The 27,986-nt window shown below is 49.1% G+C and overlaps 11 protein-coding genes across 11 annotated transcripts; 5 read left to right on the forward strand and 6 right to left on the reverse strand.

Annotated features, from left to right (window-relative positions):
• Positions 1-765: 765 nt before the first annotated feature.
• Positions 766-1,900, reverse strand: Pdw03_8939 (AT hook, DNA-binding motif; the record flags this gene model as incomplete). Its single annotated transcript, XM_014681556.2, has 3 exons — positions 766-1,592; positions 1,692-1,806; positions 1,859-1,900. 3 exons carry the CDS (start codon positions 1,898-1,900, stop codon positions 766-768), a joined length of 984 nt encoding a protein of 327 aa, XP_014537042.2.
• A 2,338-nt stretch (positions 1,901-4,238) lies between these two features.
• Pdw03_8940 (Histone-lysine N-methyltransferase, H3 lysine-36 specific) lies at positions 4,239-7,095 on the forward strand (the record flags this gene model as incomplete). The annotated part of the gene is made up of 4 exons (XM_014681557.2): positions 4,239-4,590; positions 4,701-6,313; positions 6,366-6,446; positions 6,520-7,095. The coding sequence occupies 4 exons, from the start codon at positions 4,239-4,241 to the stop codon at positions 7,093-7,095; spliced, it is 2,622 nt and encodes an 873-aa protein (XP_014537043.2).
• A 655-nt stretch (positions 7,096-7,750) lies between these two features.
• Positions 7,751-8,965, reverse strand: Pdw03_8941 (Translation initiation factor eIF-6, putative; the record flags this gene model as incomplete). Its single annotated transcript, XM_014681558.1, has 5 exons — positions 7,751-8,111; positions 8,236-8,424; positions 8,525-8,611; positions 8,794-8,865; positions 8,931-8,965. 5 exons carry the CDS (start codon positions 8,963-8,965, stop codon positions 7,751-7,753), a joined length of 744 nt encoding a protein of 247 aa, XP_014537044.1.
• A 1,709-nt stretch (positions 8,966-10,674) lies between these two features.
• Positions 10,675-11,566, forward strand: Pdw03_8942 (uncharacterized protein; the record flags this gene model as incomplete). Its single annotated transcript, XM_066102104.1, has 6 exons — positions 10,675-10,722; positions 11,109-11,119; positions 11,176-11,277; positions 11,343-11,371; positions 11,446-11,453; positions 11,519-11,566. 6 exons carry the CDS (start codon positions 10,675-10,677, stop codon positions 11,564-11,566), a joined length of 246 nt encoding a protein of 81 aa, XP_065957187.1.
• A 79-nt stretch (positions 11,567-11,645) lies between these two features.
• Pdw03_8943 (uncharacterized protein) lies at positions 11,646-12,574 on the forward strand (the record flags this gene model as incomplete). Its single annotated transcript, XM_066102105.1, has 3 exons — positions 11,646-11,648; positions 11,709-11,721; positions 12,486-12,574. 3 exons carry the CDS (start codon positions 11,646-11,648, stop codon positions 12,572-12,574), a joined length of 105 nt encoding a protein of 34 aa, XP_065957188.1.
• A 459-nt stretch (positions 12,575-13,033) lies between these two features.
• Pdw03_8944 (uncharacterized protein) lies at positions 13,034-15,592 on the reverse strand (the record flags this gene model as incomplete). The annotated part of the gene is made up of 4 exons (XM_014681559.2): positions 13,034-13,813; positions 13,865-13,969; positions 14,026-15,452; positions 15,505-15,592. 4 exons carry the CDS (start codon positions 15,590-15,592, stop codon positions 13,034-13,036), a joined length of 2,400 nt encoding a protein of 799 aa, XP_014537045.2.
• Positions 15,593-17,572: 1,980 nt separating this feature from the next.
• On the reverse strand, positions 17,573-18,729 carry Pdw03_8945 (uncharacterized protein; the record flags this gene model as incomplete). Its single annotated transcript, XM_014681560.2, has 2 exons — positions 17,573-18,158; positions 18,260-18,729. 2 exons carry the CDS (start codon positions 18,727-18,729, stop codon positions 17,573-17,575), a joined length of 1,056 nt encoding a protein of 351 aa, XP_014537046.2.
• Positions 18,730-20,303: 1,574 nt separating this feature from the next.
• Positions 20,304-21,812, forward strand: Pdw03_8946 (UV excision repair protein (RadW), putative; the record flags this gene model as incomplete). The annotated part of the gene is made up of 7 exons (XM_014681561.1): positions 20,304-20,321; positions 20,389-20,436; positions 20,499-20,574; positions 20,651-20,730; positions 20,796-21,125; positions 21,178-21,642; positions 21,696-21,812. 7 exons carry the CDS (start codon positions 20,304-20,306, stop codon positions 21,810-21,812), a joined length of 1,134 nt encoding a protein of 377 aa, XP_014537047.1.
• An 818-nt stretch (positions 21,813-22,630) lies between these two features.
• On the reverse strand, positions 22,631-24,501 carry Pdw03_8947 (Alg9-like mannosyltransferase; the record flags this gene model as incomplete). The annotated part of the gene is made up of 4 exons (XM_014681562.2): positions 22,631-23,582; positions 23,656-23,783; positions 23,836-24,218; positions 24,393-24,501. 4 exons carry the CDS (start codon positions 24,499-24,501, stop codon positions 22,631-22,633), a joined length of 1,572 nt encoding a protein of 523 aa, XP_014537048.2.
• A 966-nt stretch (positions 24,502-25,467) lies between these two features.
• Pdw03_8948 (E3 ubiquitin ligase complex SCF subunit sconC) lies at positions 25,468-26,172 on the forward strand (the record flags this gene model as incomplete). Its single annotated transcript, XM_014681563.1, has 5 exons — positions 25,468-25,516; positions 25,575-25,660; positions 25,722-25,889; positions 25,942-26,111; positions 26,166-26,172. 5 exons carry the CDS (start codon positions 25,468-25,470, stop codon positions 26,170-26,172), a joined length of 480 nt encoding a protein of 159 aa, XP_014537049.1.
• A 997-nt stretch (positions 26,173-27,169) lies between these two features.
• On the reverse strand, positions 27,170-27,921 carry Pdw03_8949 (Ribosomal protein L39e; the record flags this gene model as incomplete). The annotated part of the gene is made up of 3 exons (XM_066102106.1): positions 27,170-27,218; positions 27,422-27,522; positions 27,649-27,921. 3 exons carry the CDS (start codon positions 27,919-27,921, stop codon positions 27,170-27,172), a joined length of 423 nt encoding a protein of 140 aa, XP_065957189.1.
• Positions 27,922-27,986: the final 65 nt, after the last annotated feature.

The following is a 27,986-nucleotide window of genomic DNA, read 5'->3' on the forward strand; positions in this document are numbered from 1 at the left end:
TAAAGGCTCAAAGAACCGCCATCGTTATGTCGCAATAGACATAATGCATCATCAAATGCATAGCACGCAACACATTGGGCTAGGCTAGGGAGAAAGAAAAAGTCGAAAGAGAGGCAGAAAGAAGAAAGATGCTAGGCATGGAGAGCATCAACTGGCATAAACGCCTTTTCTTGTCTTGGGTCATGAGGGTTGAAGTTGGCTTCACAATATTGTGATCATGTACTTGCCCAGAAGGCGAGTGGGAAGCAGGGGCGGAAGGAACGCAGGGAAGAAATCGCTTGCTTTAAATTGGGAGCGCAATGGCACGAAGACTCAATCATAGAAAAATCGAATCATCAAGCATATGAAGGCTGTTGTCTTCATGGGACGTGGGGAAACTCATCAACACTTCAATAGATGTGTGAAGGTCACTGTCACAAAGAGAGAAGGGAAGTGAAGTATTTCCCATTCCGTGGCTTATCTGACCTTGAGGTAAAGTACCTAGGGAGGCATATATACACGGGCATTAAATGAGAGGGACAGGCATGCATGGGGGTGTTGAAAAGGGTCGCTTGAAGAGCTTGGAGAAAAACCGCGCAATCATAAACACAACACAAAAACGCTGTCTATTTTTCATCACTGGCTTAATCATTCATTCATGGCGCTTGGGCTTCAAAAAAACAAAACAAAGGCTGAAATCGAAGTCGAAGGTGTATTCGAGACTCGGATCGAAATGGAAATGAAAATGACGATATTCAAAAGAAAAGAAACTATCAAGATCTGTGGTCATCGCGGAAGTTTTTCGGCTGGTGTCGTGCTCATTCGTCCTTCCGGGTACGGTCCTGTTGGCTGGTCAGGTCGACTAGTGACCGAGTCACGCCGACCACCGTCTGGCGGGGAATACCGGTCAGCTGCAAAGCTGTAGGGCCGCTCAGCTGGATTGCTGAGTCTAGGGAATGCGTCTGGGGGGCCTAGTTGCAAGGTATGTGCTGAAGGGAGGGGGTGGCCCATCTCTGATAGCCGGGGTAGTTCGCGCATGTTACGGGCTTGGCGCTCGTCAGTTGGCGCGGGACCGGGGGGTGGAACTGCTGAGCGCATGGTTGAAGTGCCGTAGAGCATTGGATTTGGGCCTGGCTTGGGTCCGTAGAAAGACTGGGGTGCCGGCGGGAATGGTGTAGACGATGGGCCTGCCGCGGGGCTGGTTGGCGAAGGGACTTTGAGTCTGTCAGACCCTGACCGCCGGGGAACTGGGTAGGTTTCACCACGGGCTTCAGCTAAGAGCTTACGTCGCTCCGTCTCGGCTTTGCTTGGACGTCCTCGTTTACGGGGTGGTTCGCCAGGGCTGATGTCTAGTCTTGGGGAGAGCTGGGCCGATGCTCCGCTTTCGCTGCTGTAGGATGCGGTGCTTGCTGATGGCCTTGGTTGGATCGCACGAGGGATTGGCTTGTCGGAAGGATACAATTGCCGTTTGCGCATAGCGCTCGGGTCCATTGGGGTTGGCGGGCCAGTCCTATCGGATCTCGGTAGAAATGGAGCCATGGGATGTGTTGGAGAGTGCACAGGCTGCTCAACCATATTGAGATAAGCCATTCTGCACGAGCTGAGTGAACGGCCTTGACCGGGGCAGGTGTTAGCTTCATGTGGATCTTGACCTGCAACGCTTTTTCTCCTTCTTTTCTCCTCTTCATTGGCCGGCAATTGGACGATAATACCTTGAGGAAGGGGAATATGCTCCCAATTTGGAGTTATCCCACGTTCTTTGATCATGCGTACTAGACAGCTGGATGGAACTTCAGCTTTCTTAAGGATTTCGGTGAGCAGAGTGTACTGGTTGTTGGTCAGCATCAAATACACACACGACCACAGAATCTCTCCATACCTTGTCCTCCTCGGTCCATGGCCTATCAGATGGATTTGACATATCCAGACCATGGAAGCGGATTATAGCCGACTTCCCTTTCCCTGCAAAAAGACAAGAAATACAACGTGAAGAAAAGAGAGAAAGTAAGCAACAAGAAAAAAACAAAGAAAAGCCTCCCGGGAAAGGACAACGAACGGCAATCGTCAAGGTCGTAATACACAATTCAGATCAATTGATCCCTCATTTATGTCGGAGTGGAAAAACGAAGCGAGTGAGAGAGAAAGAATTTAAAAAACAAAATCAATCCAAAGACCCGCGCTGGCAGAGAACGAGAGGAGGTCTCTTATGTCCCCATGTCCTCCCACGCGGAGACGAAACAAAAGGGATGACAGGAAAACCAGTGATCTGACAATTGAAGGCTTTCTAGCCAAAGAAATTGAAAAAAGTGCAGTAGAACCAAACTCCATTCAAGATCCCCCAATTTAAAAATTAATTTTTTTTTTCCTGGTATTTTTTGCAGGAGGATTTTCTAGCCAAACAGCCTTGAGCAGCCGGGATCGCGCAGAATACCAGCGTTCGGGAGGAAAGCTGCAGTGGACGATGCTTTCTGGAGAGAATGACAGTACCGGTTAGAAGAATATGGTAAAGTACCAAGCATTCCAGGTGAATAAAGAGAAATGGGCGTTTCAGCTGGGATAAGTTTCATATATTTTCCAGAAGAGTTTCGAAGAACGAGAAAGGGCAAAATTACCACTAAGAAGACTGGGAAGCGGGGAGACTGGATTTCTGATTCCTCCGAAAGTACAATCGAGGGGTTGAGTTGAGTGGGGGCTGCATTGCATCGAACGGATGGGGAGGTCTTTTTGCATCTAGTGAACTCGTTTGAGGAAGATGATCATGCCCAAGATACGAGGTATAAGATAGGCTTCAATTCAGCCGAATTGCAATCGTTGGTTCGGGAAACGGTTGGCCCTGGCAGTTCCAGAACCAAGGGACAGTTGAAGCGTTATTTCTTGGTTTTTTTTTAAGGGGCATTTTTAGTGCATGATTTTGGTTTCGTCGTGTCTTTTTCTGGGTACACTGTGGACTCATGGAGCTGAGTGGGGGGGAAGGAAGGAGGAGGAGGGTTTGATAGGTGAACAAATTGGCCCGGGACGTTGGAACGCCAGAGAAAAAAAAAAAAAGATTGTGTTTGAAACTAGCCTCAGGGGCGGTTAAAATGGGCGATCGTACAAGAATTGAAAAAAGCGCATCTGTCATGCAGCGGGTGGTTCTGATGAAAATGGATCAGGATGATTGGCAGAGACGAGCCGAGTGGAGAGGGGGACTCCGCCGAGGTGCAGCCATGAGGTTCACGTTTGTCACATACAAGTAATTTCACAAAACAGGATGGAAGATCATGCCTGGAAAAGAGAGAATGAGAGAAGGACTATAACATACATGTGAAGTTGAAGTAGGATGACCTAGAATGATAGCCTGAGGCACACTAAATTTGAACTACATAGATCGAATCGATTTGATCTCTCTCACAATTGCATAAGATTCTAAAAAAAGGACAGGATTAAAATCAATCAAAAAACCGTCAAAGCGAACTAATTAATTTAATCTTAAGAGTACAACATATATAACATATACAACATGGGCGGAGTACCGGTTTGAAATTCACGCACAGACTCTTCCACGTTGATGAACAACACATGCAGATGCGCTTTTTCCTGCTTCCTCCTCCAATCGATTTTTTTTTTCTGTCTCTCCTATAATTTGTCCGGTCACCGGTCTGGTACTGCAATTCTTATTTTTCCCCTTTTCAGGTCGATCGGTCACCATTGTCAACTCTATCACATCCAGGCTGATGCTGACAGGCCGAAGGCAGCTGATCACCCTCCAGGAACATCCAAGGAATGAAATGTGAACATCAAAACAGAATTGGGATTGAGGGAAGATGATGGTCACTCTCCTCAATTACCCATGACTCTACCCGAGTGATCCCAGACCTATTTGAGGTTTATTCTTATCAGCCTATGTTGTAGGTGGACCTGAGCCCTAACCCTCCACATACAACTACAGAGGTGAATCAAAGGTCAACCAGGTCTATACAAAAGACCCAACAAAACCAGATGAGACTAGGCTCAAGGCGGTGAGAGCGCAAAAATGACAACAACTTCGAATGGTGTCAAATTAGGAGATTTTTTTTTTTTTTTTATCAATGAGATCGTTACCTTTACCGCTCTGGCAACCCCCTTGATTCCCGAGGGCATGTCCTGGCAGAATCATCCCCGAACTCCGTATTCTGCGTTCTTTTCTCTCTCTCTCTCTCTCTCTTTCTTCCATAGACCCAATCGTAGTCCGTGTCGTCATGTCTGCTCATGACCACGCGGACTCTGAAGAGCCAGCCAAAATGGAGCGGCAATCCCCGGTAAACGGCAATCAGTTGAAAAACGACTCGCGTCTCTCTTCTCGATCTCCTCTTCCGCCAAAAAAAGAATCCACCCTCAACTCCGATGCATCCGATCAACCGAAGGAGAATATCGGCGAGATCGTCCCGAAACAAGAATCGGGCCAACCACTCAAGCTGTCTCGCAGCTCGTCGCAAAAAGTCGCGTCGCGACCTCCGCCGCTGTACACGCACCTGCCAGATAGTACCCAGGATGCGCTCGCCACCTTTGAACAGATTCCCGGCTGTATTTACGCTAACAAATACATGGGATACACCGAACATGCCATGGAATGTGATTGCGCTGAAGAGTGGGGTAAGTTTGGTTTTCGACCTCGGTGTCGTCTTGCCCGAATCCCAAGGGGACATTATCTCACTTTGAAGATGATCAAACTTCCGCGAGCATATCACTGATCCACTCTGTAGACCCAAAGATTGGACAAAATATCGCATGCGGCGAGGATTCAGACTGTATCAACCGCGCGACCAAGATCGAATGTGCAGGCGACTGCGGCTGTGGCTCCGACTGTCAAAATCAGCGGTTTCAAAAACAACAGTTTGCCCCGGTATCCGTTATCAAGACAGAAAAAAAGGGGTTCGGTTTGCGCGCGGAAAGGAATCTCGATCCGGGCGAACTAATTTACGAATACGTTGGGGAGGTCGTGGGAGAACAGCAATTTCGAAAGCGCATGAGACAGTATGATGAGGAGGGCATCAAGCATTTCTACTTTATGTCCCTGAACAAGGGCGAGTTTGTCGATGCGACCAAGCGAGGCAACCTGGGACGATTCTGCAATCACTCGTGCAACCCCAACTGCTATGTGGACAAATGGGTCGTGGGCGAGAAGTTACGTATGGGAATCTTCGCCGAACGCGCGGTTCAGGCCGGCGAGGAGCTGGTATTCAATTACAATGTGGATCGATACGGTGCCGACCCCCAGCCCTGCTATTGCGGGGAGCCGATGTGCACGGGATTCATCGGCGGACGCACGCAGACCGAGCGTGCGACCAAGCTGTCAAACGCAACTATCGAGGCTCTTGGTATTGACGAGGCCGATGGCTGGGATACGGTGGTTGCGAAACGACCAAAAAAGAAGAAGATGGAAGAGGATGACGAGGAGTATGTGGACAGCGTGCAGCCCAAGTCGCTGGATGAGGATGGTGTGACCAAGGTCATGGCAGCTCTTGTGCAGTGCCAGGAGAAGTGGATCGCGGTCAAACTGCTTGGCCGTATTCAGCGCTGTGACGACGAACGCGTTCGCAATCGCGTGGTGAGAATGCATGGATACCAGATTTTGAATTCCCAACTCGCCCAATGGAAGGAAGACCAGAACGTGGTCCTGCAGATCTTGAATATCCTCGACGGATTCCCGCGACTCACCCGGAACAAGATCCAGGACTCGAAGATTGAGACGAACATCCGGCCGTTGACGACCTGTGATGATGAACGCGTCGCAAAGAAAGCAGTCGCCCTTCTCGAGAGCTGGGCGGGTCTGGAAGTCGCCTACCGAATCCCGCGCATGAAACGCGGCAAGGACGCGAAGCAGGCAATCAACCAGTTTGAGCGCCGCGAAACTGGACAAGAGCAGCGCCAGCGATCTCTCACTCGCTCTCCATCTCCTGCGTATGATCCTCCTCGTGGCCCAGCACAGCAACGAAGAGACCGAGGTCCTCAGCGGCCCAGACAACCCAACCGTCGCGGCCCTCGGCCATTGCCGGAGGGATGGTACACTGCGGAGGCGGAGGGCCGCGTTTACTACTATTCTGCATCAGGCAAAACAACCTGGGAACGGCCAACTTTACCTGCTACTTCTACTACTTCTGCACCGGGTCAGCCTATCAAAAATCAACAGAATTTGGCCTTGCAGAGTATCATTGATGGGATTATGAACACGCAGGAGGACACACCCTCCGAGCACCGAACTGATACACCCGTGACTCCCCAGGCCTCCGCTGATCAACCGGAGAGAAGACAAAAAGATGGAGAGAAGTGGAGGAAGCTTCCGCTGGAGAAACAGAAGAGAATCTACGAGAACACTGTGAGTCTTCATGCAAAAAAACACGAGATCTGGCTGGACTAACACGGAACAGCTTTTCCCACACATCAAGCCTGTGGTCGATCAGTACAAACATAAGATTCCTGATCATTATCTGAAACGATTTGCTAAGGAGGTAAGATGACAGACGCTCACTTTCGATTCTCATTCTGATGAGAGGTAATTGTTCTGACATTCCTGATCAATAGACTGCGAAGAAGCTCGTTGAAAGCGATTACAAAAATAATCGCGTCAAGGATCCCACTGCGAAGATTTCCACAAAGCACCAGCAAACCGTGAAAACTTACTGCAAGACCTTTTTCCGCAAGGCCGCTGCCAAATATGTGGATCGCGAGAAGCTCGAGAGCGAGAAATCGCAGGGTGCCACCCCGAACCCCGGAAGTGAAGTTCCCAGCGCAGGCGACAATGAAGCTGTCGCGGGTGCACATGCGAGTTCTCCCCTAGAAGATGATGACGCCGCGTCCCTCAAACGCAAGCGAAACGGAAACCTGAATGTTGACGGTGCTGAAGATGGAGCCGCCTCTCCCTCTAAACGACAGAAATCTACACCCCCACCGCCTCCTCCTCCGCCCCCTCCAGCCGATCTCCCTCAAGATGACGCTGGTGGTGACACCTGCATAGGAAACACTGAAGATGAGCCTTCACCTCCAAAAGAAGGCTCCGGTGCTGCATTCAATGTCAACGTCAACGTCAACATGGAGATGGAGGCGGCAACAGAGCCGCAAATGGACCAACCTCGACTCAGTATCGAGGGACAGGTGTAGGCAACTCCGGCGGTTCTTGTCTTATTTTGTGCTTGTGCTTTAATACCCAAAAGCGAGAAAGTCAGAAGAACTAAAAATGGAGGGATTGAAACTGATCTCTCAGCAGCCTGCATTACCTTTGCTTCTAACGCATTCTCTTTGTACCATTTTTCTTTTTCTTTTTCTTTTCGTTCTATTGCTTTCTATGCTGTCGACAATACCCCCGAGCCCAAGTGCCACACTATCATAGTTTGCATCAATTTATCCTGTGTTGAGCAGTAATTTCCATGCTTTTTTTTTAGAAGATCTGAAGATCTATAGCATACAGACGAATATCCAAAACTATGTAAGAGGAACTAAGGACCAGCTCGATCGATATTCTCAAGTGTCAACATCTATATCTCGATTTATTGTTTTAAAAAAAAATCTTTGATGCCACACATTCCATCCATCATGCATAGTTCATTCGAGTATATGCAAGCATGGGCATTACAGACTCCCAAAGAAAGACCCATCAGACCGAACAGAGCAGAGAACACAGAGCCGAACAGGCCAAAAAAAAAGTTGAATACCAGTACTTTCAATCAAAAAATCATTCCAGCGTGAAAATAAGAACAGGACCACGTACCGTTAAAGAGACTCACCAGAAAAGTGCAATCGAAAAGATCAAACACATCTAGTAGAAACTCTCCACAATACTTTCCTTATTAACACCAGCCCCGCCAGCACCACCGGGCGCCATCTCGCCAAGTCTGAACACAGACTCGATTACGCTCAGCTCGGTGGCTGTGGTGTCCAGTCCGGTGATGGCGAGCCAGTCGTTGACAACCATGCCGGCACCGACAACAGGAGAACCGCGGTTCACACTGCCTGCCACGAGGGGAACTTGCAGGAGAGAGGAGAGCTCGTCCTGGTCGCGGATTGAGGTCTTGGGGTGCACGATTCCACCTTGGTTCGAGAGGGCCATGTACGAGCCTGTGAGGACGTTGTCGGCTACTGTTTGGCGGAAGACTTCTACACCGAGAACGTCGGCGATGCTATGGAAAAGAATGGTGTCAGTTTAGAAAAGGGAAGGGGGGGGGGGGGGGGAGAAAGAAAGGTTGAGATGGAACGGAATGAGATTGGGTGTCCAGGCGCTGCAAAGGATTTTTTTTTACTCACATCTCCTCGGTCTCGCGCTCCAGATCGGGGTGCACGATTGCAACGTGATCGTTACAGCAGATAACATTTCCGAGCGCGGAGAGTCGCTCTTCTATGCGTTGGATTTTGACTTCGGACGGAAGCGTGTTGCGCAGGTGTTGCAATTCTTGATCTGTGGTGGTTGTAGGGACAAGGAGACCGTTGCGGTTACTGAGGGCGAGATGTTAGCATTTACGTTTGATGAAAGTTTTCCTCCCTGGCAGAAAACGCAGAAAAGATTGGTCATTTTGAACAGGCCATGTCGACTCACCCGACGATTAGCCGACCGACAATGCGGGTTCCGGCGATGGTTGCGTGGCAGATTGGAATGACATCTTGGAGTTCAGATTCGAAGACACTGAATTTGCGCGTTAGTTGAGGCTGTTCATAGGTGCATTGGGGCAGAGGTTGAAGGGTGAGTTTTGAGATGGCGCAGCGTTGGCGATGGCATGCTTTCGCACACACACACACCATTTCTACCAGTGCCAGTCTCAAGTCTCAATCCCACACCTTTCGGAATATTAGAATATTCAAACACACCTGTAGAAGTTCTCCGAAGCACCAACCGCAACGATAGCGTAGGCATTTGTCAGGCAAGAGAAAACGCCGACCCTAAATGGAAACCGTCAGCCCAAGTCCCAAAGAGTTCCAAACGTTTTTGGCTTTGGGCATCTTACTCGTTCGAGTTCTCGAATTGCGCGCGAACAGCCATGATGGTTAGAGTATCAGAGGATGTTGCAAGTGACAGGGTGAGAAAAAAGTGTGCGGTGGGAAGCGGGGTAGGAAAAAGTGAGCTAGCAGATGCAGCAACAGAGACAGAGACAGTTCGAAACTAAGATATCAAAGAATCCGGGATTTGCAGAATGAAGCCGAGAGATAAATAAATTGCAGAGACGTGCGATCCAACTGAAAAAAGATCAAAAGCTCGGGCCAATCAGAGCGGCGCTTGATTTTGCCCCGCCGGAGCCGCAGAGGCGAGGTTAGTAGGTGGACATAAGGTACCGGTACTCGTTTTCATGTGGTGTTAACTATGGTAAGTTAAGTACCGGTACCTCGTTCTCACTGACTCATTCTGTCTCATCCTGACGATGATTCATTCCATTTAGTTTGATGTTATGTTGTTCTTCATTTTTATTCTACATGTCAGTCATAGTCATACACAGCCACAAGAACAGACCTTGACTAGAACATGGCTGTGCTACAGCGTGTCAACCCTAGTCATTCTACTTGTACACTTCCCCTTTCGTATTTGAATAGTAGATAAATGCTCTACTATACAGTGATCCCTCTCCATCAAAATTCAACCATGTACTCATTCTTTGATCTCAAGGGTAGAGCTTACAAGGTCATTGACAAAGTTGGAATCATCAACTAGAATTGCTTTGGATCAATGTAAACGGATATTAGACTACCACATCATTACTCTGATTCTTTATGAATTCGATGTAACAAAAAGGTAAGAACTATTATTACCTCGCTGTATCTGTACGGACTAAGGCCACAGAGCGAGTGTCTATCTTTATAGGTTTAAATATTGCTATGACTAGAACTACCGTTATGATCTTGCCAGCAAGGTGATGTCGTGCACGAACAGTAGATCGATATCCCCCAGAGCTTGCAGCTACATAAAACTGAACGAGTGGCATTGAAATAATCTTTGCATCAAACGAGAGGAAAATTATAACCAGGATACCTAAAGCACCACATTTAAAGTATGATAGGGTTAATCTAATTGGTTTATTTCCATCATACGTACTAGACCTAAAAAGGTCTGACGTTTTGGCTAGTTGATAACTCCTTTCGGAAGAGCTCGAAAGATTGAAATTTAATCTACATCTTTAACATACCTAGCTGATCATAACACTACCGCGGGGAAGTGATCAGCTCCCGGAGCATAGGGTGAGTTAGTCCACCCCCCCCCCCCCCCTTTCCCAAGTGGCTCACGGAGCGAATATAGGCAGGTCTGTCGAGATGTGTGGTGCCACCCTGAGACATGAACAAATGCCTCAATGGCGTCATGCCGAGACAGATAAACTATATGTGATGTTTAGTCAGCATTGTCCGCACAGATTGCTTAAAAGGCGCGGACCTTGTCATTATTTAGAAGAAATTCAGAGTATTTTTTCATACCATTTCAAGTGTTCTACAATCTCTTTCAGTTATGAGCCCGGCTTTGTTCCATTAAAAAGAAAAGATCATTTTTCCTCCTCGCCCTCGGTACACATAAGAGAATTCATCTCAAATCACCGAGGCAACCCCTGAAACAAGAAGTTAGTGAAGGCCGAGTCAATGTGGACTGGGTTCCCACTGCAGCTATGCCAGCAGATGGGCTCACCAAGGTGCTACCAAAGCAGAAGCAACACGTGTTTCGGGAGCTGCTTGGTATGCGTGAAATTCGCGACAGAATCATCCCAGAAAGTGATGGAAGAAGCAGTTCTTGAAGCTCTGAATAGCTTCAAAAACTGGGGGGTGTGTCGAGATGTGTGGTGCCACCCTGAGACATGAACAAATGCCTCAATGGCGTCATGCCGAGACAGATAAACTATATGTGATGTTTAGTCAGCATTGTCCGCACAGATTGCTTAAAAGGCGCGGACCTTGTCATTATTTAGAAGAAATTCAGAGTATTTTTTCATACCATTTCAAGTGTTCTACAATCTCTTTCAAGGTCCCTAAGCAGCCTGATCGCTCACCCCAATGCTTAGGCTGATGAGTCCTATTTCATCTCTTTGCGCCACTAATCTTTAAGTGGCTCCGACGATAACCGCAATTATTACTACCTGCTTCCATTTCTAAGAGCGGAGGCCAGGGTATAACGTCTTCTCACGTTGCTGTAGTAGCTTGATTGGAGTTAGGCGAATACACTGTAAGGCATGGACAGGGAAAATTCTTCAAGTGGTATAACATGAGTGACTTTGATAGGGCCGTCGTCAAGATCTTAGTCCTTTCTTCTTCGCTCTTTCGGTTCTCTCGTGAAAGTCAGGCCTCTTGGGCAGCCCATACCGAAGTTGCCATCTTGATGAGGTTCTCTTTATCCGATTCTCTCTCATGATTCGGAATTTCTCACTTCACCTCGCTCCTTTGGTTAGCACGGAGAAAACGAACTTCCTCTTCATCGGTACTTAATCCTGAAACCGTTGACTTTCGAGAAGTGAATGATCTTCTCTCCTGGTGCACACAGGCTGGAAACAGAAGTCATAGTAAGTTACTCAATTTTCGAATTTAGCTTAGCCAATATTCGATGAAGACTTACCCTATACCCTAGGGCCTGATACTCTCTTCTGGAAGCTCGGGGGATCGTGAGAAACCGTGACTGAAGTTGTTACACGGTATGGAGACCGTGGGCAGAAGAATGAAAGATGAGTTCTCTAGCGAGCGGCTAGCTACCAGGCATGGTACACCTCCATGGCTCGCAGCCAGATGGCTAGCTCACTAATGACGTTGATGGGTAATAGAAGGTTGTTGTTTGTGAATAGTGAGAGACTGTGATCTTATCACTAGTCTCTTCGATCATATGGATTGGGTAACATAGGGATGTTCGAATTCGATTCTCGGGTCTCTGCTTTGGTCTGGGGTTTGCTGCGGTGGAGTTTCACGGTGACGGCTATATTTGCTTTGCCTCTGGCAGGGTCTACTCACACTCTCGCCTTCAGCATGTGGGGCATGAGTTCATGATTGAATAGAGCGGGGAATTCCGTTGCGGACGTATCACCAAATCCTGTCTTCGATGGATCGGCTTCGTCTCAGGGGGGATTGAAGCGATTTGATATAGGGCTACAGAGTAGCAGAAGATGTGAGTAAATTAAGGGTATGTACTCTGAAGATTTTCAAAGGAAGTCGGCAGAAGGAAACATCAGACGAGGATGAGCTCAAGCAATGTGGAAGCCAGCAGCACTGTTCCAGCAGTTGTTAGCTACTATTTTCCGATATTTTGATAGGTGAATGACTTCTTCGTGCAGCGTGATATCATACTCTTCGATCGAGGACGCGATAGAAATTACATGTCTTCATGCTACCTTGAAGCTTTCAGTAGCGCAGCCAGTGTCTTGGATGAGGACAGCGTCCTCATTGAGTGCATCCGCTCACGAGCGTGCCAAGCATGTACGAAAGTCTCAAGGCTTGTCATGCATGTTGTCTTGACTCTGTCAATCGCAGAGTCTATACCAGCTAGCAGATTCTTGGCTAGGGTGGAACCTGCCGGGGAACCTGACTGATCCACCGGTGCACTGTAGCATTCCTGGCGTCTATCATCGTCTCCATTCTAATGGCAGGTTGTGCCATCGACACCACCGCAGCTGGCTACTTCCAGTTCAAGAGGTGAAGGGTGTGAAGAAAGTGCGAGAGGCGAGAAGAGGTGGAAGATGAGATGGGGGACGTGATAGGATCAAATGTGGCAGGATGAAAGAAGCTCCCTGGCGAACCTTGGAAGATTACTTCTGGTGTCTGCTCTTCTTAGGGCTTCCCTCAAATAACTATTGCTTGGTTTCATTTGAACCTCTCTCGCTCCTCACTTGTTGCTCACTTCTACTTTCAATTTGAATTTGCATCTGGCTCGCTTTGAGAACTCACATGACTACTGATCTTTAAAACTGCTCTCTCGATCTTCCATCCTACTGCACTACAGTACTCAATCAAACGAGAAAAATCTATTCATTCTGATGCCCTCCCCCCTCTATCCCCACTCAGGGGGGAGGACATCCCAACTAAACATACAAAAAAAAAAGAATTGGTATCAACTGCGGGGAACGCTACACAAACATCTTGGTACAAGCCGGCGGGTCTAGTACCCGCGCGGCGGGGGCGGGGGGTGCGGTCCGGGTGGCGGAGGCGGGAAGTACAGGGAGGGCGCGTGGCCCTGGGGCATGTAGCCCGGCAGGGGCAGGCGCGCAAAGTTGGAGCCCGGGGGAGGGGGCAGCTGCGGCGGCCCGTTCATTGCGAACGGGTCCGGCAGGCCCAGCCCCAAACCTAGCTGCTGGCGGGCGGGGAGAAGGCGCCGCGGCTGCTGGGTTGGGGTGGGCCGTGGGAGGATGAAGGACCGCGGGTCTGTTGGCCCGTGGCCATGGAGGGAGGGAGGGGGAGGGCCCGGGTGGGAGTGGGTGGGTTGGGGGAGGAGAGCACGGTGGTGAGTGCTGGGGTCGGTTCGCATCATTGGGAGGTGTTGGGGCAGGGGCTCGGTCAGAGCCACGTCTGCCAGAATGGAAAGTGCTCGTGGGTGCACTGGGAAATCAGCGGTGCCATCGTAGCCTACGACCTTGCCGGCCGCCTCTTGCTCCTGGATGTAGGTGGCTGCATGAAGCATGCCGCCGAAGGCATCCTTGGCACACATTCGCAGAGCATCTTCATCAGAGATTTCAGTTGGTGCGATCTCCTCGTTCAAGCGGCCCATTCGTACTCTCTGGACGAATTCCTCCCATCCCTCCTCCGCGGCCACAAAGTCAACAGCCCCCTCGGGGTCTCGAACTGCTTCGGCTGCAAATCCACGCTCTGCCTGCCTTACCGCCGTCTCACCGTCTCGGAAAAGGAATTGCTTCACGGATTCTTCTGAATCCGATGTGTCGTACTGGAGAAGGATTAGCTGAGCGTTCGTTTTGAAAGTCTTCAGGGTATTTACCTCGGTGTGTTCATCGTCCTCGGCCACCCTGCGGCCCTGGATCAGGGCCATCATCTTGCCCATAAGCATCGTAAGCATCTCCTCTTGGACTTGCTCAATAAGTAACTGTTTCCACGAGTCAGAATCCTCCAGTGATGAGACAACTTCAATCCAAAACTTACCCTTGAGGTGTCTTTGATCACCTGAACATGGCCCTCATGCTTCCGAGTCTCCAACTCGATGTTCACCTTGTATTCGTTTCTCACTCTCCCAATGGCCTTGCGTTCGTACTCGTCCAGATCCCGCTGGACTTGTTCGAATTCTGGACAGTCTTTGTGTACATTTTTTTCGCGAGCAAGCTTGTGCATGGTCTGATCGGCCATGAAACTCAACGCAATATGCTGCGCCTGGCCAACCTTCTTGAAGAGCACAGACATTTCCTCCTGGCGAGTTTTTACTGGCGTTGATTCTGGAGTAGGCGATGGGGTGGAGCCACGCCAATTCTCGGTGACGTCCCAGATCTCGTCTTCGATTTTCTTGCCGCGTTTGATGATGGTGGCCTTGGCACGTCCACGTCCTCGGCCGCCTCGAGGCTTGGTAACTGCTGTAGGTCGAATTGGACCGACGAAACCACCGCGGCTTCCGCGACCACGGCCCCGGCCACGTCCTCGCCCCCGGCCGCCACGGGCTCCTCGGCCTCCACGGCCTCCTCGAACAGTAGGGTTGTAAGCAGGGGGGTCAAATTCTTCCGAAGGAATAGGGATGTCCTCAGGAGATGTTTCATTTAGAGTATCAAGCTCTGCACCATTTTGAAAATGGCTCGCTGGAGTCTCTTCAAGTTCAGTCTCATCGATTCGCAACTTTTTGTTCAAATGATCCTCGGAATCAACATCCGAAGTTTCAGTTTGTAGTTCCAGTGACCTCCGCTTGCGCGCAAGTCGGGATAAAGACACTGCACTGAATTGCGCTGGTTCAATGTGGGAAATCTTTGGGCTGTGGCCGACGGGCGTATCCTCAGCCTTTGCTTTGGCTGGATCTACAATTTCGTCCATATGGATGTTCAGATCATCGATCCTAGCATCAGCAGGGTCGATATGAGTAGCCCCAGGCGACACCGGGGCTGAAGCAACCATACGAGGTTCAGGAGATTGAGACATTTTTTGAAATGGAGGTTCGGACTTGAACTCCTCATCATAATGGTTAGAGTCCATGTCATCATCTGGCTCGGTGCTTTGACTGTCAACGACCTTGGTTGGGGAGACATCTTCTTCGAAGACGCCATCTCCATCCGGCTTCAGTCTTGCTGACTGCCGGGTGGTCCGCGAAGACTCAGGCACAGTCCGAGGATGCCGAGGACGCCGAGTGCGAGGGGTCTCTGGGTTTTGTGAGACAGCACTTGCATTTTCAGTTTCCTCGGGGGCATCAGAATCAGCATGTTGCATTAGTTTGAGTGAAGAAATTTTTAATTTGATGATGTGCGAGCGAACTTCTGGTCTGCTCGATGATTCATGGGAAGGAAGATGGCCAGGAAGACTGACGCGGCCACGGCCGCGACCACGTCCTCGACCTCTCCCTCTCCCACGAGTAGTAGTGGGAATTGGAATAGTATCTATACAAGAGGTCAAAGATTGGACCGATAGCACAGACCTGTCTAAACTTACCTTGAGCGGTGCGCCCAGATCGCGTAGAAATACTAGGAGTTCTGGCAGCAGGCTGTGCAGCCGCGCGATTTTTCTTTCTTCCCACCATCGCTGTTGGTCTGGAGAGAATCAGTTTTGATCGGTGAAAATTGATCCAGTAGCAGCAAGGGGGGGGGGGGGGGGGATGAAGCGGGAAATCAGGGAGAGGGGAAATTGAACAGTAAATCAAATATAGGATACATCAGTAGGAACTGACTCCAGGTTATGAATAGTACAGTGGCTTCAAAGGGGGGAAATGGTAGTAGAGAAAAGGAAAAAAAAAAAAAGCAACCAGTCGCGTTGCCAAATGCAGAATGCAGAAAGGAAACGTCACTGTTGGTAGCAGTGGAAAAAAGGCTTGGCAGGAAAATCGCGAAGTACAACATAGAGATGATACACGCGATCAAAGATCCCAAGATCCCAAGATCCGAAGATCCCAAAGCTCCGAAGAACCTCACAGCTCAGATCAAGGGGACAGGATTTTTAAGGCATCATACAAGATAGGGAAATGTGGGAAATTGGAAGGGGGCGAGGAACCCCATTGAAGATTCATGAAATCACTTACCAAAGCGATGGATGGAAAAAAAGATGCGAAGTAAAAAAAAAAAAAAAAAAACAGTGAGCAGAGAGATCTATTGCAGGATTTGACCGGGTGGATAGGGAAAGCCAAGTAAAAAAAAAAACGGGGGGGGGGGGGGGGGGAAGAAGAAGAGAAGAGAGAACGGAGATCGTAGAAACAGAACAGGAGTAGAAGTGAAAAGGAACACGAGAAGATGGGAAATAAGTAAGATCGTCGAAATTGAAAAAAAAAAGTAGAGAAAAGGCGAAAAGAAGAGAGAGAAGAGAGAGAAGAGGGTAAAAGAGGTCGAAGAAGAAAGGGAAAAGGTCAAAACAAGGTGATTATGGCACAGTTGAACCTTGGATTCTGCTCCTATATAGAATAAAAGAATAAAAGAGAACAATGTAACGGAGTAATAAGGATCGAGATCATGACCATCACATTCTCAATTCAATTTCAATCTATTCAAACACTTGAACACATTCATCTTCTCGTTGATTGGTGTCGAAATCGGTGTCTGTTCCGTCACTTCGGCTGAGGCTCGGGAATAGAGGCATAAACATTTTCAATAGAGTATGCATTCAACCTTGAAACGACCGCTTGTGATTCTATAGCTTCTGCCTGAGAACAATAGAGGATATACCAACAATCATATCTACGTGTATCTCCGATCCCCAGCCACTTCCGGCTCATACCTACTGGAGTACTTGGCCTACCCCGTGAACATGACGAGTTGATGTGTCTAGATAGGACGCCAATGATGTTCGGATATGGTCTGTCTCTTGAATATGGTTATTTTCGTGCTAGATCGGTTCATCTTTGGGTATTCTATATAGCATTCGATCTTCTATATATCCTTTTCCCCTAGGGAGTACGGAGTACAGGAAAAAATATACGGACCCACTTAGTCTGAGAGTCGGTGACAACAACGCATGCGGATGTTCGAGTTGCAATATGTTGTAGACTGTATGCGGAGTGGTTTATGGTGCTGGCTCTAGTGACTACTAAAAAAAACATTTCTAGCACGCGTCTACTGCGGAGGTTCTTCAATCGAAAATGTGTCTCCAAGGTGCTCTAGTCCACGTCATCCCTAGCTCTCAGCACAGATCGTAGGTACTGCAGTTTTCGCCATGTAGGGCAGCCTAGTCCGTAGAAGCGGCCACCTATCCTTGTTTGAGGGGAAATGGAAACACTCTTCCGTAGTAAAAAGAGTCTTCTCGGTATCATCGGTATCATCAGTATCATCCAATGTGAAATTGTCATTGGAAGACACTAATAGGGGAAGCCGCACCTCCTATTCAACTACTCCATGAGGTGCTTTCACAAGTTCAGTAGATGCAACACAAAATTTGCAATTTTACCACCCACCCATTTCCTATGTGCACAACTGTAGCCGAAGATCCATCCAGATACTAACAGAAAAGAAAAGTAAAAAAAAAGAGATGAAAACATTGCAAGTGATGCAGATCACGATGGACCAAGGTAAACCAATCACTTTTCACAAGGGGATTCGTTCCAGTCATGTCTCTTCTCAGCAAAACCACCTCGAGTCGGATTCGGTCTCGAGCAGAGAATTTCCTCCGACTCCAACCCAGGGAATGGGGAGGGTATACACATGACCTGGTCGCGGAGGGAGTGGGCAGATTGCATGCGTGTGATCGTCCCAGCCGTGATGGTTTGCCCCGCACTCGGCAAGGCTTTGACCATTGTGCCCGGCGCAAATGTTGGGGATGGACAGGGGCTTGTGGATCGGAAGAGAGGATGGATGTTGTCCTCGCCGAACGGGGTGTATGCCCATGTGGAGCTGTTGGAGGTGGACTGTGTTAGAGAGTCGACACGGATTGTTGACGCCGTTGGCGATGGCATTGGTGGGTGGACTAGACTTGCTAAAGAGAGTGCGGTTGGTGGGTTGCGGCGTAGGCTGGGCATGCCGCGGACGTTGTGAGTACCGAGGAGGAGGGGGCGAGTGTCCTGATCTGGGAGAGTGTCTAGCCTTCTGTCCTGTGTTGGGGATGGGCTTGGTGAGAAGTGGGCTGAGGAGCTTGTGTCGATGGAAGCGTGCTTTTCTTCCTTGGCGCTTGAAGAACAGAGGGTTACGCCTGAGCAGCGGCTAGACCGCCGAGGGAATTTGCGGAGCGAAGATCTCTTTGGTTGCAATAGTTTGGACAAGTCGCATACTCGAGAGGTGATGGGAGGAAACCAGGGCTTTGGTGGATACCCTTGGGCTCTTGGGAGTAAACCTCTTGAAAGTAGGGACGCGGCCATTTGGGATTGGATTTCTCCTGGGCTAGCGTCATCGCGAGGAATCCACAGAAAAAGCCTTGTGCAAACACTGAGAGTGCCCAGAATACAGAGCGAACCACAAAGACCGAGGTCTGAGGACTCATTGTCATTGCTCCGGCAGATACAGCAGCAGCAACAAGTAGATATCCGCCAGTGAAACAGATCCACTGTTGGCAGCCGACTTGGATGTCTTGGTGGTGCAGCAGACCGAGGGCAATCAAAGCCACGCAGCCTACTGTACTTAAGATAGTCGAGGCCACATCAGGCGAGGCTTTTGAGGTTGCATAGCAGATGAAATTGAGAATGGAGACAATGAATGTTACGAGCAAGGAGGCCGCCGCCAAAAAGCAAGGTGGGTAAAACATGACCATGTGAAAGAGAGAGGGACTTGACAAAAGAAGGGCTTGAAAGTATATCAAAATAGAACAAGAGAGTGTGGTAATGTCAAATGTTGGCAGACTGCCAATCCGAGACGTTTACCAATGCATTGAATGAATGTAGGAAATCTGCAGACTCCATGAATGGGAAGAGATCAGTATTTATGAGTTGGGCATTCGTGGACGCAGACGAGGGTTCGCAACACGGGACGGGGCGATGCGGATCTCAGCGTGGCTCAAACCATATCGGAGAAGCAGGGTCAACCTGTCAATTACTTCTTTGCAAAAGAGATCGGTCTGCTTCACCATTCCAGCATGATGGTTAAAGTTTGTAGATAAGAATCGACTTGATAGGAATAGGGTCCATTGGCCGAGATAGAGAAGTCCCGCTGGGGATGTCAAATGTGTGTGTATATTGACAATTGTCGTATCAAAGGCATTAAGACAAAGCCATGGCGCCTAATTCTGGGGTAGGGCCCTGCCAGCTTAGACCTGTCCTATAGAGTAGGAATCCGATAGTTAGGGTTAATCTCGCTAACAATAGCACAACTCAATCTGATCTATCGGTCTTGTTGGATAACACTGCCCGGTCGAGGTGGCGGATTCTCTCTCAATCCCAATAGCGCGGACCGAATGTGATGTATCTCTCTCCCTTGCGAGAGCAAATCTCCGTGCTCCCTTGGGTCTCAGCTGGACCAGATGGAGCTACGTAGTGATTTAAGCCAAACTCAAAATTGCACTATGAAGATTTTATAGATCCATATTCCATGGCAGAGGTACTCCGTACAGGACGGGATTTCATGACCCGTCCTGCAGGAACGGAGTAAACAGGTTGGATTGTCCTGTGATTCGGTCAATGCCGTTCCGGAAGAAGTCTGCTGCATGCAATTGATAGTATTTGTCAAATTTGATTAATGTTTTCTTCGTGCTTTTGTGGATTTTTCATATGTATCTTTTTTCCGTGTGGTAACATTAGCTGCAATGTACGGAGTACAACGTCCGTGCTACTTACTTGAGAGGCAATAGTGGCACTTAAAACTGTGTTATAGAGGAGTTCCAAGCACTAAATAATTTAGAAAAGCCTTCATTGTCGTTGGGACCATGTTAAGACACAGATCTGCATTGCCAATAAACTCGATGTCTGCCTGAGATGTTGTCGTTGAGGTGGCCAACAGGCAACCGGCTTGGAATTAAATCGGGTTAATAAACCTGGGATTTTTTATGTGCAAATGTGCGCCCTATGGAGTGATAGCTGTGCAAAAGAATAGCAATAATAGCCTAAGACCTGGAGAGCCTTTGGAAAACCTGCCCTGAGAAGTTGTCATGGGCAGGAAGTTGGGTAGTAGTGGAGATAAATCCGAAGGCGGTCACCGCACTCGTTTGCTATCGATCATCGTCACTCTGAATGCTCCCCTCCTACTTACTTTTCCTTCTCTTCGACTTTTCTTCGACTACATCGCTGAGAGGATCCTTTACATCAACTACTCTCTCTTTTTCCTATCCCAATTCGTCATCTTTTCTCCCTACCCCTTTTCTCTCTGGTTTTACGCCAAAGCGGCAAAATGAAGCTCACTTTCAAGGTGCATTTCGAAAACTTGCTCTTGAGGTCCTCACAGCCACAGATTACTGACAATTATCGGTTCGTAGGATCTGAAGCAGGAGAAGTTTGTCATCGATGTCGAACCTTCTGAGACTGTACGTTTGTTCCCTGTCCAACAACCAGCCAGCGTTATCGAGTGCGGGGCTCATCTGTTTAGGTTCGCGAGGTCAAGGTCAAAATCGCCCAAGAGAAGGGCGAATATGATGCAGAGCGCATGAAGGTTATCTACTCTGGTTTGTACCTTCCCCTTGATAGACAGATTCTCCCACCACGGCGTCAAGGCTAACCCTCGCTATTTTCTTTTTGTAGGGAAGATCCTTCAGGATGATAAGACAGTCGAATCTTACAACATCCAAGAGAAGGACTTCCTAGTGTGCTTGCCTTCAAAGGTATGGGAGAACATTTTTCATGATATACGTGATCATCGAGCTAAAACTGACGGATTGATGATCAGCAACCCAAGGCCGCCTCGTCTACTGCCCCCCAAGTTCCTTCCACCCCGGCTGCCCGAGCTCCAGTGTCAACACCCGCTCCTCCCCCAGCTCCTCATGCTGCTGCTGCTGCTCCTCTTTTTGCCGCCCCCGCGACCCCCTCCCCGGCCGGTGCGGCTCCGCCTCCATCGAGCGGTCCCGCCTTCGGAGATCCTTCCGCTCTCACCATGGGCTCTGCCGCTGAGGGAGCAGCTGCCCAGATGGAGGCAATGGGATTCGCACGCACCGACATCGACCGTGCCATGCGCGCCGCATTTTACAACCCTGATCGCGCCATCGAATACCTTCTGACCGTATGCTTATGTTGAACGCTATGCCTTGAATCTTTGCTAATGAGCACGACAGGGTATTCCCGATAACATCCAGGAACAGCAACAACAACAGCGACAAGCCTCAGAGCCAGCTTCTACCGGCGCTGCTCCTGCTGCTCCTTCAGGTGGTGATGAGCCACACTTCAATCTCTTCGAGGCCGCCGCTCAGGCCGGTGGTGAAGGTGGTGGCCGATCTCGCGGTGTTGCTGGTGCCGGTGCTGGTACCGCTGGTGGTGAAGCTCTCGGCAGCCTGGAGTTCCTGCGCAGTAACCCCCATTTCCAACAGCTTCGTCAGCTTGTTCAACAGCAGCCGCACATGCTCGAGCCCATTCTGCAACAAGTCGCCGCTGGGAATCCTCAGATTGCGTCAATCATCGGACAGAACTCCGATCAGTTCCTGCAGCTTCTAGGTGAGGAACTCGAGGACGAGGAGGGTGCTCTGCCACCCGGTGCGCAGGCCATTTCGGTTACGGAAGAAGAGCGCGATGCTATTGAGCGTGTATGTTGAGTCATTCTATCTCATGGTATCTTTCAAAAACTAACCCAAACCAGCTGTGCCGTCTCGGCTTCCCTCGCGACTCTGTCATTCAGGCCTATTTCGCCTGCGACAAGAACGAAGAGCTCGCTGCCAACTTCCTTTTCGACCAGCCGGAGGAGGATGAGCAGTAAAGAATAATATGTTCTCTCTCGACTTCTTTTCTTCCTCTCCTACTTTTCCCCCCTCTAACGTTATGTTCTATGATGAATACCAAGCATGCTACTGTTTGAATTGATTCCCATCTCTCCTCACCTCGGACCCCTTCCCATGAATACCACTCAGTACTCAGCTTGGCTCCTTCGCATCCTGCTGTTCCCTCTTTCTCAGATGCCTGTTATGTATCTACCTTAATGGGCAAAATAGTACCTGTTCGCTGCACATAGACTTTGTGGGTAGCATTGTAAGACTGTAGGCGGGACAAGTGGCCACCTTCGATCCGGTCATCTGCCATGGAGTGATTTTCATTGGTGATCACACGGATTGTGTATCTAGGTAAACAGATGTGCAGATAACCTGCGAATGGTTGGAGTGCATCCGTAGGATCGGAGAACTTTGTTCACTTTGGACTTGGAACCGCGAAGACCGCCCAAATCGTCAGAATATTACATATCCTCACCTGCAGCTACCATCAACTACGCCGCACCCAAGACCTTAACCCAGCCAACCAGCCGAAACAGGAATGAAGGATCAAAAGAATAAATTGAACTAGAACTACTTACATGTAGGTAGAGGTAACCTACTAGTTAAGTACAAGTAGACTAGTACCCCGGAGACTTCAACTCAATTCACGCTCATCCCCAATGCCATATGGACCTAGTATCCCTAATATGCACCAAAAACAGCTTGAGAAAGAAAAAAAGAGAGCTTGTAGTCAAAACCCAACCGAGAGGTGACTTCCCAAACATAGAAGGTAAACAGAATACAACGTCCACGAAGAAGCATCGGAAGATTATCTGCAAGATCTCCGCACAGACCAAACACTTAGTCCACGGCGCCCAACAACCCGTTTCAGAGTCGGCAGGATCCCATCATCGCCGAAGTCCATGTCATCGAGGTTAAGGTGTTTGCGATAAGACCAAAGTGGGTGAAGATGCAAGGTTTGGTTTTGGTCTGGGCTCTGACGCGCAGACACGGCGTATTGGTCAAGAAAAGCAGCCGACGTAGGCGCGACCAGGAATACAGATGATGAAGTGGAGCATTCGGGTACAGTCTGCTCTAGCTGCAGCATCATCTCCACCCCTGGAATCCCCATGAGATCCAGCGTCTGGATCTCTGTGGTCTGGTTGTCACCACCGAGAAGCCACAGAGGCGGTGAGTATGTCTTCCACCAGAAGACCGTCGCGGAAGGTATGTGGTGTGTTGTGCTGGACGAGATGATGTCGCGCATAGCTAGCTGCGTGGGGACGACGCCGCCTTGGTGGTACACGCCCATGAGGAAACCCATGGCTGCATTGAAGGTGACCCACATGGCGAGGAGGAGGCGGGAGCGGCGCAAGGGGATACAGCTGAGGAGGAGGGGTACGGCTGGGAGGAGGAAGCGTGGTTCTTGGTGCGGGAAGAGGGAGAGGAGCATCGTGGCCGAAAGCGCGGATAGGGCGCGCACGTTACGCATCCAGTATGGTACCAGTGGCCGGCTGAAGAGGGAGACTAGCATGACTACGTATGCTGGACCGAGGAGTTGAAGGAGATTTGCAGTGAAGTGTTGGTGGTGAGGGTGGAGGCCGTGCTGGGCTAGGTTGGAGGTGTTGGTGTTGTAGAGGAGGTTGTTGAGAGGGGTAATTATAGGGTCACGGAGGGTACTAAGGAGGGACGCTGTCGGCCGGTAGAAGGTGGTGTCTGCATAGACTGCGATGAAGGAAAAGACGATGCCGAAGAAGAGAAATACTGCGAGCGAGAGTGGTCTGGTGCGAGGGCAGGGTTAGTACATGTGCGTTGTTGACAAGGTGGAGGCGAAGGGTATATAGATCGACGCACTTGCGCTGGAACTGAGGCAGCAATTGCAGGCCCGGGAATAAAAGGAAAGCTGGGAAAGTGATACGGTTGAAGACACCCACCACGGCGATGAAGGCGAGCACGGCGTGAGAGACGAGGGACGAGTGTCGCTAGGAGTGTCGTTAGCGTGCATTGTGTGCCTTGAAGCTTTGTCTGTCGCACCTTATTCCCGACAATGCGCCGAATCAAAACCAGTCCCCAGGCAACCAACAGGGTCTCGAGGCTGTTGGAGAATGTGTGCGTCTGATATGTCCAAGTGACATATGACGAGGCCACCAGCACCACTGTTGCGCGCCGATAACGCGGAGAAGGCACTAGCTCATAGATCGCCCAGTCCTCCAAAACAAAACTCAGTACAAACATTCCACCGCGCAGCGCATAGTAAACCAAGTCGGGTGGGGGGCTACCCGACCCGATCTCAGTATAGAACCATTTCAAGAGGCACATTGGAAGCTCGTAGGATGCCCATAGTGGGAATATGCTGCGGATGGGGTGTTCAACAGTGAACTCCCATGGTAGCTTTGAAGGAAATGGGAATATGCGACCTATGTGTGGGCAATCTGGTCAATATTTTCCCCCTTCGTATTGGGGAGTCGCGGGACTGCAGGATCGCGCCTTGTCGTTGCGGTAGGAAAAGTTGCAACCGATATTTTCCACATGTTTGTGCAGTCGCGGGCTGATCGTGATTGGTCAGGCGATAATTGAACAGTTAAACACACCTGCAAAAAGCTCTGGGCCTTGGAAATTCTCATCGGGATGTAGATAGCTTGGTGACAGCGCAAAGTACACGCGAATCACCAACAACAGTAAATATGTTCGACGCCACATGGTTATAAAAACCCGGGAACATTATTAGAAGGAATGAAAAGAATGAAAATGCTAAGGAATGAAGAGTAAAAGAAAGGGGAGAGGATGGACTAGGAAGAGAGAAAGCAAACGCGTATTGGACAATGATATCACAGTCTTAGCGTTAACCGGCAAATTGAAGTGGAGCTCATTAGATCAGTCCATTCCTCGTGGACTACTCCGTACAATATATTCAATTGTATGTAGGATTACCCTTTTTTTTTGGTAAAAAAAATAATACTGAGCACTCTGGACATATCCATGATTGTTAACGGCAATACATTCAAGTCGTTATAAATGTGATTGATCGTATCTCGACACAGTATGCCACACTAAGATACCATAGTTGAATTGACATTCTTACAACGAAGATAACAATCCAGAACATCGTTTGCCCAGAATGACGTTTCGTTACAATTAATCCTATCTATTCACTTGTTTCAAAGTACATTGCTAAAACTAAAATCTTTCGCCGTTGGTTGGCTTAGTACAGAGTCAAGCCAGGGGACTGTAGGCAGCATCTATAGGTTCCCAACTGTCCCCATATTAGCAAGTTACTAGTATGTTTATGATCAGTTTGTCCTTTTTGGAAAGAATGAGTCAAAGCACTCAATATAATTTAGGCAACTGTAAGAGTTCAGAGGAAAGACGGGGGGGGGGAGCTATGGAGCCTTGTTGGCCTTATTCATGGATACCGCCTTTGGTAACCCAGAACCTCATAAACCTCATCTACTCGTTACATCCTCGTCATTTTCAACCTTTATCTTTCTTCGGACATACCCATCCTGAAAACTGAGTTTTCTTTCAAACCCCACGATAAATCCAACACGCCTTCCCTTTCTACTTCAATAGTAACTTCCCCGCCACTGAAACACCCCCGCACTGTTCAAGAGCGACCAGCAAAGCTAACCTCACCTGAACGTTAGATTCCATCTGCACACCATTACCATGAGCGCTATCACCCTCACCAGCTCCGATGGAGTTGATATCTCTGTTGGTAGGTACAACTTCCACGCATAATGCTGCTGCAAGTGGCGCTGACAGATTTCGAACAGATCGCACCACTGCTGAGCGCTCTGTACTGATCAAAAACATGCTTGAGGACCTTGGAGACTCTGGAGAGGCCATTCCCATCCCTAATGTAAGTGTCTACCCCAAGATATATGGGACCAAGGACTAGACGCTTACATCTCTTTGTCTAGGTCAACGAGGCCGTCCTCAAGAAGGTCATCGAGTGGTGCGAGCACCACAAGAACGACCCTCCCAGCGCCAGCGATGACGATGACAACCGTCGCAAGACTACCGACATTGATGAGTGGGACCAGAAATTTATGCAGGTCGACCAGGAAATGCTCTTCGAGATCATCCTCGTACGTTTCATTTTCACACTTCCTCTTCGGTATACATGCTGACTGCTGGTAGGCTGCAAACTACTTGGACATCAAGGCCCTCCTTGACGTTGGCTGCAAGACCGTCGCCAACATGATCAAGGGCAAGTCCCCAGAAGAGATCCGTAAGACCTTCAACATTCAGAATGACTTTACTCCCGAGGAGGAGGACCAGATCCGCCGCGAGAACGAGTGGGCCGAGGAGTAAGTTTCTACAAACCTTGTTAGATGAAACTTGTGCTGACATGTCTACCCTAGTCGTTAAATGATGATTTTAATGTCTGTTCTCTTTTTTAAAACAGAAAATGATATCCTCCCGGCTTATTACGACGATGTGCAGCGTAGCCCTTGATGTCTAGTAGGGTGGTTACCTTTTGGGGCGTTATTTTTTTGGGGGCTATTTTTCTTGCAAGATTGTTAGATTTGATTTGGGGAAAAAATCGCTAGCCTAGCAATTACATTTGTTACAGAACCCCCCTGAACCCAGTAGCATTGGATGGCGGGGTCATCAAACCGATCCTTGCTCGGAATCCTACTATGATGACGATCGTCAAGTTGTAAAATATGATCGAGGGCATACACAGGCCCAAGACTATGTTACAAGGCGTGATACAGACAGTAACACCATCAGGAACAAACTGCATCGCAATGTTGCCATGCAACGCCCTGATCAAAGATAAAGATCTACGGCCATCAAGACCATCCCAAAAAGTCAGGCAAAAGGAAGTTCAATTCGATTCAATCGGATCTTGTATCAAAAAAGAAAATCCCCCGCCTCGCCAGTCCTACAAGCCCGCCCTCAGCAAGAAGACGATCAGCCCCCCAACAGCAACAGAACCTTTTGCAAACACAATCCAGGCCTGCCATCCATATCGACAAATCAGGCGTGTTGGAAATCCATCATATCCCCACTCGGAACCGTGGAGGAAGACAAGGACGACCCATTGGAAGATTAAGAATATAAAAAAAGGCGAGATAGGCACGACCCGAAGCAAGACCTGGATCAAGATTTGATAATTGAATTTTTTGTTTGCAATTGCACTCAAGAGTAGTTCCACAATCCACTAGCGCTCTCAAGTTCATGGTGAAGGCATGTTGTTCGAAATTCGGTTGTGGGCGTCACATCATGAAAAGGGGTTCGAAAGAATCAAAAACCCTTGAACCACCCCGCACAGACATACTTCGGTTGCCATATGGCATCGCGAGCTGAACTGGGGCTTTTGAGAATGGCCGGACGGAGGGTGCGAGTACTGAAGGTCCGCTTAGACCTTCAGGGTCGACTTACGCCAGTGTCGGCGCTTAGCGTTGTATCTGTTTCAGCATAGGATCAGCCATGTGTTCGATTCGGTTTGCCAAAGGCTGTCTCTTTTCCTCCATGGTTGGATTAACAGGGTTGGCGGGTGGATGGTTCTATGCATGTCCCCTTCCCATCTCGCTTTCCTATATCACACTTCCCACATGACGGTCGGATTTGGAAAGACGGATTTGGATCTCGAAACAAAGGTGCGATTTACCTGATGGTGTTGCCGGTGCGCAGACGGATCCACTGGGGGATGGGGCGGTTCTGACGCTGAGCTTTGGCAAGCTTTTGCTTGGTGCGGAAGGTCTTGTTGCTCTGTGTGGAAAATGACGGGTTAAATTTTTGTCTCTCAATTTTTCAGAGGTCTGACTGGGAAGGGAGACGGCGACGATGGCGAGAGTGATTTTTTTCGAGAATGACGTGAAAAGGGTGGTAACATACCGGCATCTTGAAGGCTTGATCGCGACGGCGAGCTTGTTGGATGGACGGATGAAGTTCTCGACCTTCGAGTGTGGATGGTTTGTGTGCGGCAGGGCTTGGCTTCGCTTCGGTTGTGTCAGGTGATGCTTTGTTGGGGCCTGAGGCGGCAAGGCGGTAGGACAGAAACAAACTAGGCAAGAACCACCTGGGCAAAGTGGGTCCACGGGTCGAGCTCTGCGAGGGTCCAAATGTGCACACTGGCTTGTTGCAACTTGTGAATTGGTCGGTAGCCATCAGGATCGTCATAAACACTCGAGCTACAACTTTGCGTTCTGCAATGTCCTGATTTGTACTACGGT

Source organism: Penicillium digitatum, chromosome 3 (assembly GCF_016767815.1).
Source record: "Penicillium digitatum chromosome 3, complete sequence".
Classification (NCBI taxonomy): domain Eukaryota; kingdom Fungi; phylum Ascomycota; class Eurotiomycetes; order Eurotiales; family Aspergillaceae; genus Penicillium; species Penicillium digitatum.